The 15,404-nt window shown below is 40.1% G+C and overlaps 1 protein-coding gene across 2 annotated transcripts in view; it reads left to right on the top strand.

The window, feature by feature from the left end:
• Dpy19l1 (dpy-19-like 1 (C. elegans)) overlaps window positions 1-15,404 on the top strand; it is a 91,363-nt gene that overhangs the window by 15,414 nt on the left and 60,545 nt on the right. For both annotated transcript variants that reach the window (NM_001359948.1, NM_172920.4), the window contains exons 2-6: window positions 1,998-2,022; window positions 2,626-2,713; window positions 5,661-5,798; window positions 12,274-12,394; window positions 13,860-13,953. In NM_001359948.1, the coding sequence (NP_001346877.1) occupies window positions 1,998-2,022; window positions 2,626-2,713; window positions 5,661-5,798; window positions 12,274-12,394; window positions 13,860-13,953 (466 nt within the window). The remainder of the gene's footprint in view (window positions 1-1,997; window positions 2,023-2,625; window positions 2,714-5,660; window positions 5,799-12,273; window positions 12,395-13,859; window positions 13,954-15,404) is intronic.

Raw genomic sequence — 15,404 nt, 5'->3', positions numbered from 1 at the left:
ATAGAAACCCTGACTAAGACATCTTTGGTTTGTGATTCAGTCTCTGTGAGCTACCATGGGCCCAGGTTAGTTGACTCTGCAGATCTTCTCATGGTGTCCTTGACCCCTCTGGCTCACTCAATTCTGTCCCTCCCTCTTCCACAAGGCTACCTGAGCTCCGCCTGATATTTGGCTGCTCATCTCTGCATCTGTTTTTATCCGTTGCTGGATGAAACCTCAGGAGACAGTTATGCTAGATTCCTACCTGCAAGCATAGCATAGCGTCACTAATAGTATTGGGGCTGGCTCTAACCCCTGGGCTGGGTCTTAGGTTGGGACAGCCACTTACGGCTGTTCCCTCAGTCTCTATCCTACATTTTCTCCTGCATATCTTGTAGGCAGGACAAGTTTTATGTTGAAGGATTTGTGGGTGGGTCCCCTAACAGTGGGAGCAGGGATTGTCTTGGTCTCTGTTCTCTGCTATTGGATCCCCTTCCCCTATCTGGACTGCCTAGTTGGGCCTCAGTGTGGGAGGGGACTAGATGTCCTAGGTCAGGGGTAATACCCAAGGGGAAAGGGGGAGGGGAGGGAGGGAAGGACTTGGAGGGGTGGGGGCCTGTGATCAGGATATTAAGTGAATGAATTAAATAAATTAATGGAAAAAAAAAAGAACACAAAAGGAAGGTGACCTTGACAAATCCTTATTTTCAATACAGAATAAAAGATGAAACTTGTTCAAATAAGGGAAGTCAACCCTAGCATATTTTTTCACCAGAATTTTTTTTTAGGGTATTCTATAAGATATTGGCCAAGTAGAAGATGCTAATGGTAAAATTACAAAACGAAAAAAAAAATAGTATTTGCTAGTAAAATGGAGACTTTAAAGTAAGTTGAAATAATACTATTTCAACTAATAGTTGAATATAATCAATCGTCTTCTCGGATTTGTATATCAATAATAACGTGTATTAGCATAGGGGGTATTTTATGGACATGAAAACTTTAAAATAGGGTGAATACTCCTGAAACCCCAAAGCTCCAAAGTCTGAAACAGTGTGAGTGTTGACATGTGGGCACAGTGTGAGTGTTGACATGTGGGCACAGGTAGAAATGGTTACGCCTGACCTCAGGATCAGTCGTCAAATGCAGGCACCTTAAAAATACGGCGTCAAAGTACCTCTGACTGAACGGTATTTCAGAGACATAAATGGATTTGTATTCAGACATTGGTGCTATCCCCAGCAATGTCATTATACAAAGAGATATTTCAAAATATGAAAACAATTGATATTTGAAACCCTTTTTGTCCCAAGCCTTGAGGGTAAGAGTTGCCGGCTTTGAACTACCTGATAGAAGTTTTCTCAAGGGTAATTGAAAAGTGATTTGTATAACTGAGTGTGTATACCATGTTTATGAACACAAAGTCTACAGTCAGATGTGTCTGCAGGGATCTCTGCTTGGGCAGAACACGAAGCACTCGGAGATATGATCTGTGCTATTGTCGCCCTTACCCTTTCTCTGTCTCTTCTTCCTCCTTCCACTTTTACAAGAATGGGACTGCCTGAAAACTCCGGGCACTAAGGTAGTTTTCAAAGGTGGTGGTACCTTGTATATTTATTTCACTGGTAACCCTAGCCCACCAGTAAGCGTGGCTCCTCTGTGGTCTTTTTGGGATGCTTATGATCTAGTGGTTCCTGTATAGTATTGGCAACAGTGTGGCCTCTCATGCTATGTGAAGTGTGTGAGAGAGTAAGTGAAAACTGTGGCTGGGACCTGAGCTGCCCTCTTGGTGCAGTGCAGGCTTAACCACGGTGCTTCTTTGAAGGGTCATAGTCTCTCGTAGATGCTAAGCCCCGTTCAACCTTTCCTCAGCTAAGGCTTTGCACGTTTATCTCAGGACTTGCTGAGGTCTACAGCCATCTGGCCCTGAAGTGCTGGATCTCTTTGGAAGTGCTTATCTGTAAGGAGAACGTATCTCTTCATGCTAAAATAGTAATATAAATTTCTTTTTCTTTCAGCTTCCTTTGCAGCTCTATTGCACTGGTAAGATTTTTTTTCTTCAATGATACGTATTATGTAAATGTTCATAACTAACCAAAGCTATAGCTCATGTATTTAAAGGCATAGCTTCTGTGTCATAGGATGGATGTATCTTATTTATACCATAGTCTTCTCAAAGATTAGTTTATTTGATAAACCAGGATCAGAATAATAAAACTGTTGTATGAAATTATCCATTATTAAAGAGGCTATATTTGATACTCTAATTTGTGTAACATTAATATGGTATACATGTTGAATGTTAGATTGATGTTTTTAATCTTCTGGGTGGAGAGATGTATGAATTTTGTGAACCAGGCAGTTTCTGAATGGTACCCAATGGCACATTCAGTATGATCTATATTTTTATAGTAAATCACTTAAAATATCGTTATCGTTTATTTTAATGTTAAAATCTAATTGGAATGTGTTTTCTTATGGAGAGGACTTTTAGTAGAATTGTTAAAACCTGGTAGAAAACAAATACAGATATAATGGTGTTTCAGTTTTGTTGCAAAGGGTCTGCAGTCTGTAGACCGTTCCCTTTGCCTTTGAAGTAGCTCTCTCGGCCTCAGCGCTGACTGCCGTGCTGTTGAATATTTCCAGGAGCCACATAACGCACCTCTTTGAAAACGATCGGCATTTCTCTCACCTCTCAACGCTGGAAAGGGAGATGGCTTTCCGCACTGAAATGGTTAGTTCTGTGTGTGGATAGTATTTCATTGTAGTATTTTGGGTCTCTAAATATTTCAAAGCTTTTTTGGCATGAAAAGTTTCAACAAGACATTCCCAAAGAAAAGGAGTAGACAGTTCTCCCTCTTTATCTTGTAGCTTCAACAACAGATAATACCTAGTCATCCATATTCCTTACCAATGTCTGCTTAAAGGAAATTAGACTTAACTCTTGTGCTGCCGCATTTGAAGTTCCTCAAAGGACTTTTTGTCCCTAGTAATTTCTTAGCATCATCAAATGAAAATGTTTGAAGGAGCTGATTATGATTAGCACTTGATAGCAGCTGATGTCCTTAACTGAAGATGCAAACTGTCTGTATTTATGTTTACCTGCTGTATTGCTGGGTCTTCTAATCTGTAGACCCCTCTTTCTTTTTTGTTTTTCTGCCCTTTATCTATTGAGGAACCATATACCCATATCTATATCTATATCTCTATATATCTATCTATCTATATATACATATACATATATATACATATGTGTATATGTGTGTATATATATATATATATATATACATATAGACACACACACACACATATATATGGATATATACATACATTCCAATTCCTCAACATACATGTAGTGTACATATATGTTACATAGACTTGTCTATGGTTGTAACTCATGTTCTCACTGTGTTATCATCTCCTGTGTTTCTGAAGACTAATGGAAAATCTGACTACTTTCTGGAAGGAATACTTGCCAGCAGATTCTGGGCCCTTTATTGTAGGGGTCACAAGGGGTCACAGAGTGGACTGGTTGCCTTCTCAGATGCTCAGTCTGGGGAGTAGCTGAAGGAGTGGTCTGGCTGACTCCTTCTTAGAGTCCAGCCATCTTGTAGTTCATTCATCTTGTTAGCATAGACGCTGTTATTGTTTTTCTGCACATGCTGACTTGTAACTCTGGAAAGAATTTTCCTACAACATTGCTTAGTGTCTTTTCTAGGCTGTGTTGACCTCAGTGTGACCTCACTAGTGTTTTCTTGGTGTCCAGGCCTTCCTTACTTTGGGTGCTGCACGATAGATATCTCCTTACCCAACTGGCAGCAGCCAGTTTCCCAAGGAGCTTCAGTTCTTTTGAGCTGAAGATGGCACGAAGCACCAGGACCTCCGTGCTGCAGGTGCTCACTGCTCCTACATGGGCCATTGAGACTTAGCCTTTTAGTGAGCAGAATTAGGAAACTTTAAAAAAAAAAAAAACAAAAAACAAAAACCCAGTAAGTCATGAGTTTATATTAAAATTTTTTAATTAAAATTTAGGATTTGATCTATTTTGCTTGATATTAAATTTCTTTTAATCTGAGAGTATTAATTTCAAATTATTTAATAGAATAAAAATATCAAGCTCAGTACTAGAAATATAATTATTAAATGAGTTTTAGGGTTTTCTGGAAGTCTGTCTCTATGCTATGCTGTGTTCCACTTAGAATACCAAGTAGGGTAACTTGGTATTCTCTTCCAATTTGATAAATAATTAACGTCTTTTAAAATTTTTGTTACTTAAATATTTAAAGTTGTGTGTTTTGTGATTAAATAAAATGTTAATATGCTTCTAAAGCACAGAGCAGGTAGATGCAGTAGTTTGGGGCTTCTGACAGTCCCAGAGTCTAGAAGGAATGGGCCACGTGCCTCTCTGTGCGGCTGGCTGGTGTTTGCTGCCTGTTTGGGTTTCCTGGTTTGTTGCTGCATTGCTCTCCAGTCTCTGCTCTGTCCTCTTGGTCCTTTGTCCTTATAAGGCTGTGCTCAGAGTCGAGTCACCCGAATCTTCTTTGCCATTACTTCAACCTGATTGTATCATTAAGAACCCTGGTTCCAATGAGACCATATTCACTAGTTCTGGCCTACAAGAAAGTGTTAGAGACCCGTTAACTTAATACAGTAGGGGATCTGTTTTATATTAGAAAGGATTATGTGGGGACTAACTCAAGGCAGAATCAAGCTTTCTCTCTCTGGAGACATTCTGGGTAGTAGGGCAGTCACCTTTCTGTGTTCAGAGGTTGGCAAGTGTCTCACTTTGGTGGAACTGAAGAGAAGGTGGCATTGATTTACCCAGTATACGTCTGTGTCCTTTACACTGCCTCTCAGACTCTTACCTAAGCTTCATGGACTGTCAGGGGATGTTGTTTTGTTTTATTTTGTTTATTTATTCACTGAGAAAGAGTCTCCTGTCTCCTCACCTGGCTCAGACTTTGTAGCTGAGGGTGACCTTGAACTGCTTGCTCTTCCTGCTTCAGTGTCGTAAGCCCTGGGCAGGTATATGTAGTATGTAGATGTTGGGTGTATGTAGTGGCCGGCGTTGAACTCAGATCAGAGCCTCCTGCATGCTGGAGAGCACTCAGCCAAGAGAGCTACATCGTTAACCCTATCTCTTATCTTTTTGTCTCATGTCGTTTCACCTTTGCTACAGTCCTTTTCAAAGTAGCATGTCAAGTTCTCTCAAAATGCAGCCCTCCCAGTCCCCAGTGTCAGCTCCTAGGCTGTGTTGCTATGGGGGAAATGATCTGAAAAATTATTGTTTAATAGGAATGTGAATAATGTGCAGTCTTTTTAAAAAACACATTTAGATTTTTGAGTGTAAATTTGGAGGAAATAAGACTGATATCATTTCAGGTAATGAATAGACTCTTCATACATGGCAAATGCAGAATTGCATGTATACATATTTAAATTCTGATACTATTTTTGAAGCTATTTTTCCATTAAATTATTTTAATTATGATGAAATTCTTCTAAAATGTACTTTTTTTAACCTAAGAATTTATAAATGATCAGAAACCTGTGAAATTAATTGTAGGTATTACCTGCTTGAGTGCTCAGTTTTTCAAAGCCAGTGTTTTTTAAATATTTGTAATCTACGAAACTGAGTAACGATGGACTTTTATTATAACTGGAGCATATCCTCCTTTCAGGGGCTGTATTACTCTTACTTCAAGACTATTGTGGAAGCACCCTCATTTTTGAATGGAGTATGGATGATAATGAATGACAAGCTGACTGAATACCCCCTTGTTATTAACACATTAAAAAGGTTCAATCTTTACCCTGAGGTAAGTCACTGCTGTGATTTTTCATGAAAAAAAATGCTTTTTAAAAATTAAATGTGAGTCTAACTTTTAAGTTCTGATTTACCATACTAAATTTTATTTCACCTTTTAATAAAAAATATGTACCACATGAAGGAGGGGGAGGGGATTTTGAATCTCTGGGATCTATAATTGTGATGGCATTATTAGAAAATGAGAGACTTCTTTACATTTGGTGACTTTATAGCTAGAGACGGCCATGATTGGCATGGTTCATTTGTCAGATAACAACTCTTTTCTCTACATCCCTTCCCTCCCTAGGGTAACATTCTCCCCTCCCTAGGATAGCATCCTTCCCTCACTTGGGTAACAGCTCTTGGGTTCCTCTTTTCATTGAGAACATTTTCTTGGACAGGGCTAGAAGGAAGGTGGGCTCATCTAGGAGGTAAGGGAGAAAGACTGTGGTAATGGTAACATTTTTAGACTTTCATTATCTTCCTGCCTTCATTTGACTAACTTGACACATTTCTTAAACAATTTTTGGGGCCCTGGGCTGAGAACCAATTTTTTTGTGACTTGAAGTCAGGTTCTCTTACAAAGCCCACATATTCCCTTACCTTGTAACACTGGTACAGAATGCACCCAGATGTCTGGGCTGTGTCTGTCTAGGTTTCTGCTCAGCAGCTGTCCTTAGTGGGTCTGCAGTCTTTCTCTACTAAGAGGACTTTACTTCTGCAACAGTGACTTGGTTTTTTACTGAGCAATCAATATGAATGCCCTCCATAGTTCAATGTTTTCTCACAAAGTACTGCTCTTGAATATTTTCTGTGACTATATGCAAGTTGACTTTACAAACATGGGATTACAGGGTGTGCAGTAATTTTTATGTGTGTGTTTTGTCTTTGGGGACATTGTAGCCACCCTATCCACCACTTTCACTTCAAGACAGGGTTCTTCTGTGTTAACATGTGTCTTAGTTAGGATTTTACTGCTGTGAACAGACACCATGACCAAGGCAAGTCTTATAAAAAAACAACATTTAATTGGGGCTGGCTTAAAGATTCAGAGGTTCAGTCCATTACCATCAAGGTGGGAGCTTGGCAGTAATCAGGCAGGCATGGCTCAAGCAGAGCTGAGAGTTCTACATCTTCATCCAAAGGCAGCTAGTGGAAGACTGACTTCCAGGCAACTAGGGTGAGGATCTTATGCCCACACCCACAGTGATACACCTACTCCAACCAGGTTACACCTACTCCAACCAGGTCATACCTCCAAATGATGCCACTCCCTGGCCCAAGAATATACAAACCATTACATTCCACTTCCTGGCCCCCATAGACTTGTTCAAACACATGAGTCTATTGGGGGGTGGGGCATACTTAAACATAGCATAATGCAAAATGCATTTAGTCCAACTTTTAAAGTCCTCATAGTCTATAGCAGTCTCAACAACGTTAAAAATCCAAAGTTCAAGGTCTCTTCTCAGATTCATCCAATCACTTAACTGTAATCCCCAAAGAAAGGCAGGAAACCAGCTGGGCAAATTCCAAACTCTGCATCTCCAAGGCTGATGTCAAAGGGATCTTTGTAAGACCCCAACTCAATGTGTTTCTTGGACCCCTAGAAACAAAGCCCAGCATGGAGTTCTTTGTTCTTTCGCCTTCAGCCTGAGAGAGAACGATGATCACTGGGTGACTCACCCAGACACCTGACCCATAGTGTAAGGGACCAAGAATATTTGCCAAAGATAGCCTGTAACCTTTCCGTGAGAGATGAGCTATAATTCACCATCCCCATTCTTACGATGTTTACTCAGCTTCCCCATTCTTTGTAGTCTTATCCTCCCCTCACTTTGCGGTTTATTCTTTAAAAACCCTTGACTGCAACTGCTGGGGGTCGATCTCCTCTGCCCCTGTGTGGGTTATGAGCTCGGCCTCACCATGCTGATTCCCGAATAAACCTCACGCCATAGTGCATCAAGAACGGTTTCTCTCAAGTTATTGGGGCGTTGGCTCATCCCGGGACTTGAGCGAGGGTCTCCCCGAAATGGGGGTCTTTCAGTCTTCAGATCTCCAGTCCTTTTTCATCTTTGTTTACTGCAACAAACTGCTTTCTCCTGGGCTGGTTCTACTCCCTGTTAGCAGCTTACCTCACCATGTATCCCATGGCTCTGGCATCTTTAACATCTTTGAGTCTACAAGGCAATTTCAATGTTACAGCTTCTTGTTTCAGTTTCTGGGATTCCACTTGATCTTTGGGGCTCTTCCTAAGGGTTGAGATCACTTCTCCAGCTCTGCCCTCTGTAGCACTCTAAGCTCAGGTTAATTCACTCCACTATGGCTTCTGTTCTTGGTGATCATCCCATGGTACTGACATCTCCAATACACTGGGGTGTTCCACTCCAACTAGGCTTCACCAATAGCCTCTCATAGGCTCTCTTGATGGTGCCAAGCCTCAAATCCTTTGCATGACCCCTTCAGCCCTGGGCCATCAACTACAACTGATGCTGCACCTTCACTAATGTCCTTCAATGGCCTCTCACAGTGCCAAGCCTCAGCTGCTCTTCATAACCCCTTCATGCTTTCAAAACCAGTACCACCTTAGTGACTCTTTCCCATTACCAAGTACAACTGCAGCAGGAGGTACAACCTTGGCTATCTCTTCAGCTTCTATATGCTCACAGAAAACAATTTCCAGAAGATTTCACCTCAGTGATGCCGGTCTCTTCTTAATCACCGCTAATTTCTTAGCTCCAGCTAACCAGCATCAATTGTCCAAGTAGTCCCTTCTATTATTCACTCTAAAGCCAGAACCACATGGCTAAAACTGCAGAGTTCTGTTGCTTGCAGGAATAAGAACATGACCTGCTTGTACTATTACATTGTCACTGACTTTCTGTTTTCCAAATCCTTCACTGCCTAAGCTTGGCTATCCTGGAAATTGCTCTGTAGATTGACCTTGAAAGAAGAGATCAGCATGCCTGTCTCCAGAGATTAAAGGTGTGTAACACCATGCCTGGATCTAAATTTAGCTGGGTAGGATCTTGCCCCAAGGTCCCACTCCCTTAATCTGCTATCTCCTAGAACACAGGATTTTTGCTACATTTCACTTCCTGGTACCACTTTAATACTTGAACCATATATATTTTATATTTTTCCCTTTCTAAGCTTGCTATGCTTGTTCAAACTTCTCTTTATAAGACTTAACCAGAGAACAAAGTCTCTGCTGGGCTTTTTTGAGATTTCTTTTGTCAGTGCAATTAATCTGAGTCTCTTCACCTTAGCCTCAGGCAGACTTTTCGGACAAGGGCAAAAAGTAGCCACATTCTTCACCAAAATACCACAGTCTTTATGCCACATTCTGAAATTCTCCTTTAAAAATCTATTGAGCCAGGTCAACATAGTTCAAATTACTCCCAGCAACAAAGTCTTCTATATTCCTACTAGGATGACCCATTAAGCCCCATTTAAAGCATTCCACTGCTTTCCAAATCCAAAGTCCCAAAATCCACATTCTTTCAAATAAAAGCATGGTCAGGCCTATCACAGCAATACTCCAGTCCCTGGTACCACTTCTGTCTTAGGGTTTTACTGCTGTGAACAGACTCCATGACCAAGGCAAGTCATGGGGCTGGCTTACAGGTTCAGAAGTTCAGTCCATTACCATCAAGGTGGGAGCTTGGCAGTAATCAGGCAGGCATGGTGCAGGCAGTGCTGAGAGTTCTACATCTTCATCTAAAGGCTGCTAGTGGAAGACTGACTTCCAGGCAACTAGGGTGAGGATCTTAAGCCTACACCCATAGTGATACACCTACTCCAACCAGGTTACACCTACTCCAACCAGGCCACACCTCCAAATGATGCCACTCCCTGGCCCAAGAATATACAAACCATTACACCATGGTTGCTGGTGTGTCATTTGTAACAGTTGCATGCATGATCTTCTATGGACATTGTAACTCTTTACACTTGTGAATATTGTAAGCAAAGTGACAGCAAACATCTGTGAATCTAAATCTTTATTATACACATCTGCCTCATTTAGGTTTTACAGCCTTGATAGAACACTGCTATCAAAAGGAATTTGGGGAGGAAAGGGTTCATATAGTTTATCTCTTGTTTCCAGTCCATTGAGAAAAACCAGCTGGGAATTCAAGGCAGGGCAGGGACTGGAGAAGAGACTGGAAGAATGCTGCTTACTGGCTTGCTCCCCACAGTCTGCTCATGGGTAGAATGATCCACATGGGCTGGGCCTTCTCACATCAATCATAAATCAAAGAAAATGCCACACAGACTTGCTTACAGGTCAGTCTTTTGGAGGGGTTTTCTCAAATAAGGTCTCCTCCAAGACATGTATAAGTTTATGTAAAATTGATGAAACCACCAACAAAACATTTATTCATTTTTTAAAACTATAAATTTGTGACTATAGCTCTTCAGTTTAGCAGAGTATGTGTTGTAATGAGTTGAAGGCATATTGCCAAAAGCCATCCGATAGGTTATGCCGATTGACTCCCTGCCAACAACAGTTTTGGAAATGTTGATTTGCATCCTTCTTGATTTTGATAGACAAGGAAATTATAAGTACTTGGTGCATTTTATTTAATTCATGTATATGAATGCTTTCAGTGCTATATAAATATCCATTTTTATTTTGAAAAAGAATTCCTGTTTATACCCCCTTGTGTCTGTTTCTATTGGGTTTCTTTGTTTTTCTTTTCCTTTCTTTCTTTCTTTCTTTCTTTCTTTCTTTCTTTCTTTCTTTCTTTCTTTCTTTCTTTCTTTCTCTCTTTCTCTCTCTCTCTCTCTCTCTCTCTCTCTCTCTCTCTCTCTCTCTCTCTCTCTCTTTCTTTCTTTCTTTCTTTCTTTCTTTCTTCTTTTTTTTGAGACAGGGTTTCTCTGTATAGCCCTGGGTGTCCTGGAGCTCACTCTGTAGACCAGGCTGGCCTCGAACTCAGAAATTCGCTTGCCTCTGCCTCCCAAGTGCTGGGATTAAAGGCATGTGCCACCACTGCCTGTCTCCTTTGGGTTTCTTAAAGACTCATTTTTTATACATAAGATGTTATTACTATGACATTAATGAAATATTTATTTTTTTAGCTATGGATACATATTTTCCTATGCAGCATTTTTTGCCCGTGAATCTTTTAACTTATGACTTTTAAATATGCATGTAAAATATTTATTCTTTATAGTTATATACTTAGCTTATATTTTTAACTTATTTGGCGTTTGTGTTGATGCATTTGTAGAAAAGAATATTCTTTGTAGTGGTCTTTGTGTAACTCATCACCTTCTCACCACTGACTTGAAGTAGCTTTCTCTTTTAAGTATAAAATCAGTGTACTTATCAACGACTGTCACCTGTGTTTGGATTTCATGCTCAGCATTGCCATATTGAGGCCCTGAACGTGGACTCTGGGCTGCAGATTTGCTTGCAGCAAGTGTATGAAGGAGTGCCTTCTTCAAAAGCCAAGTCCCTGTGAATCCCATGGGTTCTCTGGGCTGGGATAGCTTAGCACAGTTATGCTTCCTTTGGCAAAGGCCCCTGAACTACATATCACTTCTATTGATTAGTCTATCATAGGCTGCAGTTTCCCTTGCGTGACCTTGAGGACATTACTTCGTCAGCCCAGAGCTGTTGTGTAGGGTGGGCAGTGGCTGGGCTGGGAGTGCCTCTGTCTGGAAAGTAGGTCAGTTTATGTCCCCTGCCTCCACGTAAGGCGTTGATCAGTCTGGGTATCATCTGCCTGTGTCCTGCTGTTTTAGCTACTTTGAGTGATAGACCTTTATATCCATTAGGATAGTCCCCTTTTATTCTACTTCTCTAAAATAATTATAAATATTGGGATTTTGGCTGGGATTGTTTTATCTTTACAAATTAATTTGAGATAAGAGTTTACATCTTGGGAATGGGTGGGTAGGGAAGTTGGGGGGAGGGTATGGGGGACTTTTGGGATAGCATTCTAAAAGTAATTGAGGAAAATACGTAATAATAAAAAATATTAAAAAAAAGAGTTCACATCTTGAAAAATTAGATACACATATATTTTTGTTTAGGTCTTTTATGTTTCCTTTGTACAATTTTAAGTTTTTTAAAATGTAAATCTTGAAGATTTCTTATTTCATTTTTTTCTTACCTATGCATCACCAGTAAGACTTGACTACAGAAGAGTCTGTGGGAGAGGCTGAGCTTCGTTTAACTAGATAGAGAAGGAGCCAAAGAGCAGGAGCATGAAAAGAGAGTTTGACAATTATGAAAAACTCTAAAATATATCTAGTAATGATAACATTTCTTTTCATTTTGTTTGCTTTTTTTTTTGTCTTTGTAAATTTTCAAGACAGGGCTTCTCTGGGGAACCCCAGACTTTTCTGGAATTCACTCTAGACCAGGCTGGCTTCAAACTCTGAAAGATCTTCTTGAGTTCTGGAATTAAAGGAGTGTGCCACCACTACCTACCTTGGAAATTACTCATGACTTCTTTATTTTCTTTAAAAAGGTGATCTTAGCCAGCTGGTACCGGATTTATACCAAAATAATGGATTTGATTGGTATTCAAACCAAGATCTGCTGGACAGTTACCCGAGGAGAAGGACTCAGTCCGATTGAGAGCTGTGAGGGTGAGCCCCTTTCCGTGTTGTCCTGTTGTCTGTGGGACTACAGAAGACTTACTGCAATCTTAGTGATACGAGTAGCAAACATTTTATTATGCTTTTGGATTTTGCAAGTCTCAATTTTGGGCGGGCTGGTTTGCTTCCATGGTCACAGGGCAATCGCATGGCTGTGCAAAGTGGACTGAACAGGAAGCTGCTTTGATCACATTTTGACCCTTGGGCTGGATTGGTTCAGGTGTTACCTGAGATGTCTAGATGCCACCTTTCCATAGACTTTGGTTTTTTTTTTAATATACTTTTTATTATGTATTTTCCTCATTTACATTTCCAGTGCTATCCCAAAAGTCCCCCATACCCTCCCACCCACTCCCCTAACCACCCACTCCCACTTTTTGGTCCTGGCGTTCCCCTGTACTGGGGCATATAAAGTTTGCGTGTCCAATGGGCCTCTCTTTCCAGTGATGGCCGACTAGGCCATCTTTTGATACATATGCAGCTAGAGTCAAGAGCTCCGGGGTACTGGTTAGTTCATAATGTTGTTCCACCTATAGGGTTGCAGATCCCTTTAGCTCCTTGGGTACTTTCTCTAGCTCCTCCATTGGGGGCCCTGTGTTCCATCTTATAGCTGACTGTGAGCATCCACCCTGGATATGGCAGGCTCTAGATGGTCCATCCTTTTGTCACAGCTCCAAACTTTGAAGGACACATGCTCCACTATGTTCATAGCAGCCTTATTTATAATAGCCAGAAGCTGGAAAGAACCCAGATGCCCCTCAACAGAGGAATGGATACAGAAAATGTGGTATATTTACACAATGGAGTACTACTCAGCTATTAAAAAGAATGAATTTATGAAATTCCTAGGCAAATGGTTGGACCTGGAGGGCATCATCCTGAGTGAGGTAACCCAGTCACAAAAGAACTCAAATGAAATGTACTCACTGATAAGTGGATATTAGCCCAGAAACTTAGGATACCCAAGATATAAGATACAATTTGCTAAACGCATGAAACTCAAGAAGAAGGAAGACCAAAGTGTGGACACTTTGCCCCTTCTTAGAATTGGGAACAAAACACCCATGGAAGGAGTTACTTTGAGCATTTTTATAGCAAGGTTCTTGTCATAAAGAGCTATGCTCTTCCCAGGGTAGCTTCAGTCCAGCGGATCGCTGTGGCTGCTGCAGCCCTCCTCCCAGAGGCCATGCTCTTGCCTCTGGCTTGCTCTGCTGTACACCACCCCCTGCCCCCCATAACCTCCCTAACGTGTATCACGAGGCTCGTAGCCTATCTGCAGAACAGCATATCTGAGTAGCACTGTTCTCATCGCTTCTGCATGCATGTCCTGTTTTCCTGTGGGAACCAAGGCAACCATTTATCTGGCAACCATTTCACAGTAAGCACAGTTTAATGTAAATTGCCAGACTCATAACATAATTTGTGGCTAGAACATATGTTTTGTTTATTTTTAAAGGATTGGGCGATCCTGCTTGCTTTTATGTTGCTGTAATTTTTATGTTAAATGGACTAATGATGGCATTATTCTTCATATATGGCACATATTTAAGGTAAGAATATCTTAGTATGTATTTGCAAAATATAATAAAAAGTCCTTGGTTAATAATTATTGATAACTTATGGCTCAATTTTAATAGTGTTTTTGAAAAATTTGTTTGTGATTGTCTGATTTCAGTTTTTATGGTAATACATTTCAGATTGTTTAGAGCATTGGTTCTCAACCTTCCTCGTGTTGTGACCCTTTAATACAGTTGCTCATGTCATTATCTTCCCCCAACCACAAAATTACTTCATTGTTACTCAGAACTATAATTTTGTCACTGTTATGAGTCGTAATGTAAATATTTGATAAGCAACGACCCCCAAAGGAGCACATCTCACAGATGAAGCACCACTGTTTTAGAGACTTAAATAGACTATTGTGGGCATCTGTGGCAAATGCTAATGTCACAGGCATGTGACATATGTAATATGTATCACTTTTATATAATATGAAAGTATCACTTCCCAGATGACAGTGATGGTCATTGCTTTGCTAGTGTTAAAGCATAAGTATATACCATATAAGTATTTGCAGTCTGCCTATCTTCATAGTCTTGCAACACAATGATAGTATTAAAGGTTTTCTGTTTCTATTGCCCTTTCTACTTTGATGATATATTTCAAATATGTGTATGTTTGTCTGAACTGTTGTATTTCATTTGTGTGTTTGTGCTTGTGTGCACACGAATTTCAGGGTATATGTGATGGCGGTCAGAGAAAAATGTTGAATGTCTTAGGCACTGAAAAATATTTGAGACTAGGTCTCTTGCTGGTAACTCACCAAGTAGGCTATGCTAGCTGACTGGCAAATTCTGGGAATCCATCTATTTCCTTTTGCTGAGAGCTAAGATTACAAGTGAGGATTACCCGCCTTTGCTCACAGGTTCTAATGGATTGGACAGAGGTCCTCATGTTTGCAAAGTAAGCCCTTGACACCTGAGCCCTCTCCTCTGTACCACTTGAGCTTCTCTGACCGTGACAGTATCTTAGACTTTTCTCCCTGCTGCTTGCTGATTGACTGTAGGGCAGGACTGAGTGTGTATGAATGTGGTTTTCCACTTGGGTTAGTGGAAAGGAGTTGGGTTCCTGCAGTGTCCTGTTATCTTCTTTGCATTTTCAGTTTAACTGCTTAAAGATGTTTTTAGGCCGGTCTTTGAGTACACAGCAGTTACTTGATAAGTGCTTATGAAATGGAGAAGCAACTAGGTCAGATTGAAATATATTTTCAATTTATATTTTTATAAATATATGCTTATATATTTATAAATAAACATTAAATATATAAATGTATAGATAAATAAATTGTATTATATAAATATAAAGATTATATAAAATAAATTATATAAATGCAAATATATAACTATAAATATTATATAAATGTTTTATATGTACTTATAGATATAAGTATATATTTATCAAATATACAAAATGTGTAAATAAATCTATTTATAAACAAATG

The sequence above is a fragment of the Mus musculus genome, chromosome 9, assembly GCF_000001635.26.
Source record: "Mus musculus strain C57BL/6J chromosome 9, GRCm38.p6 C57BL/6J".
Lineage (NCBI taxonomy): Eukaryota > Metazoa > Chordata > Mammalia > Rodentia > Muridae > Mus > Mus musculus.
Note: the sequence above shows the minus strand (reverse complement) of the source record. Positions and strands in the feature narration are given on the sequence as shown.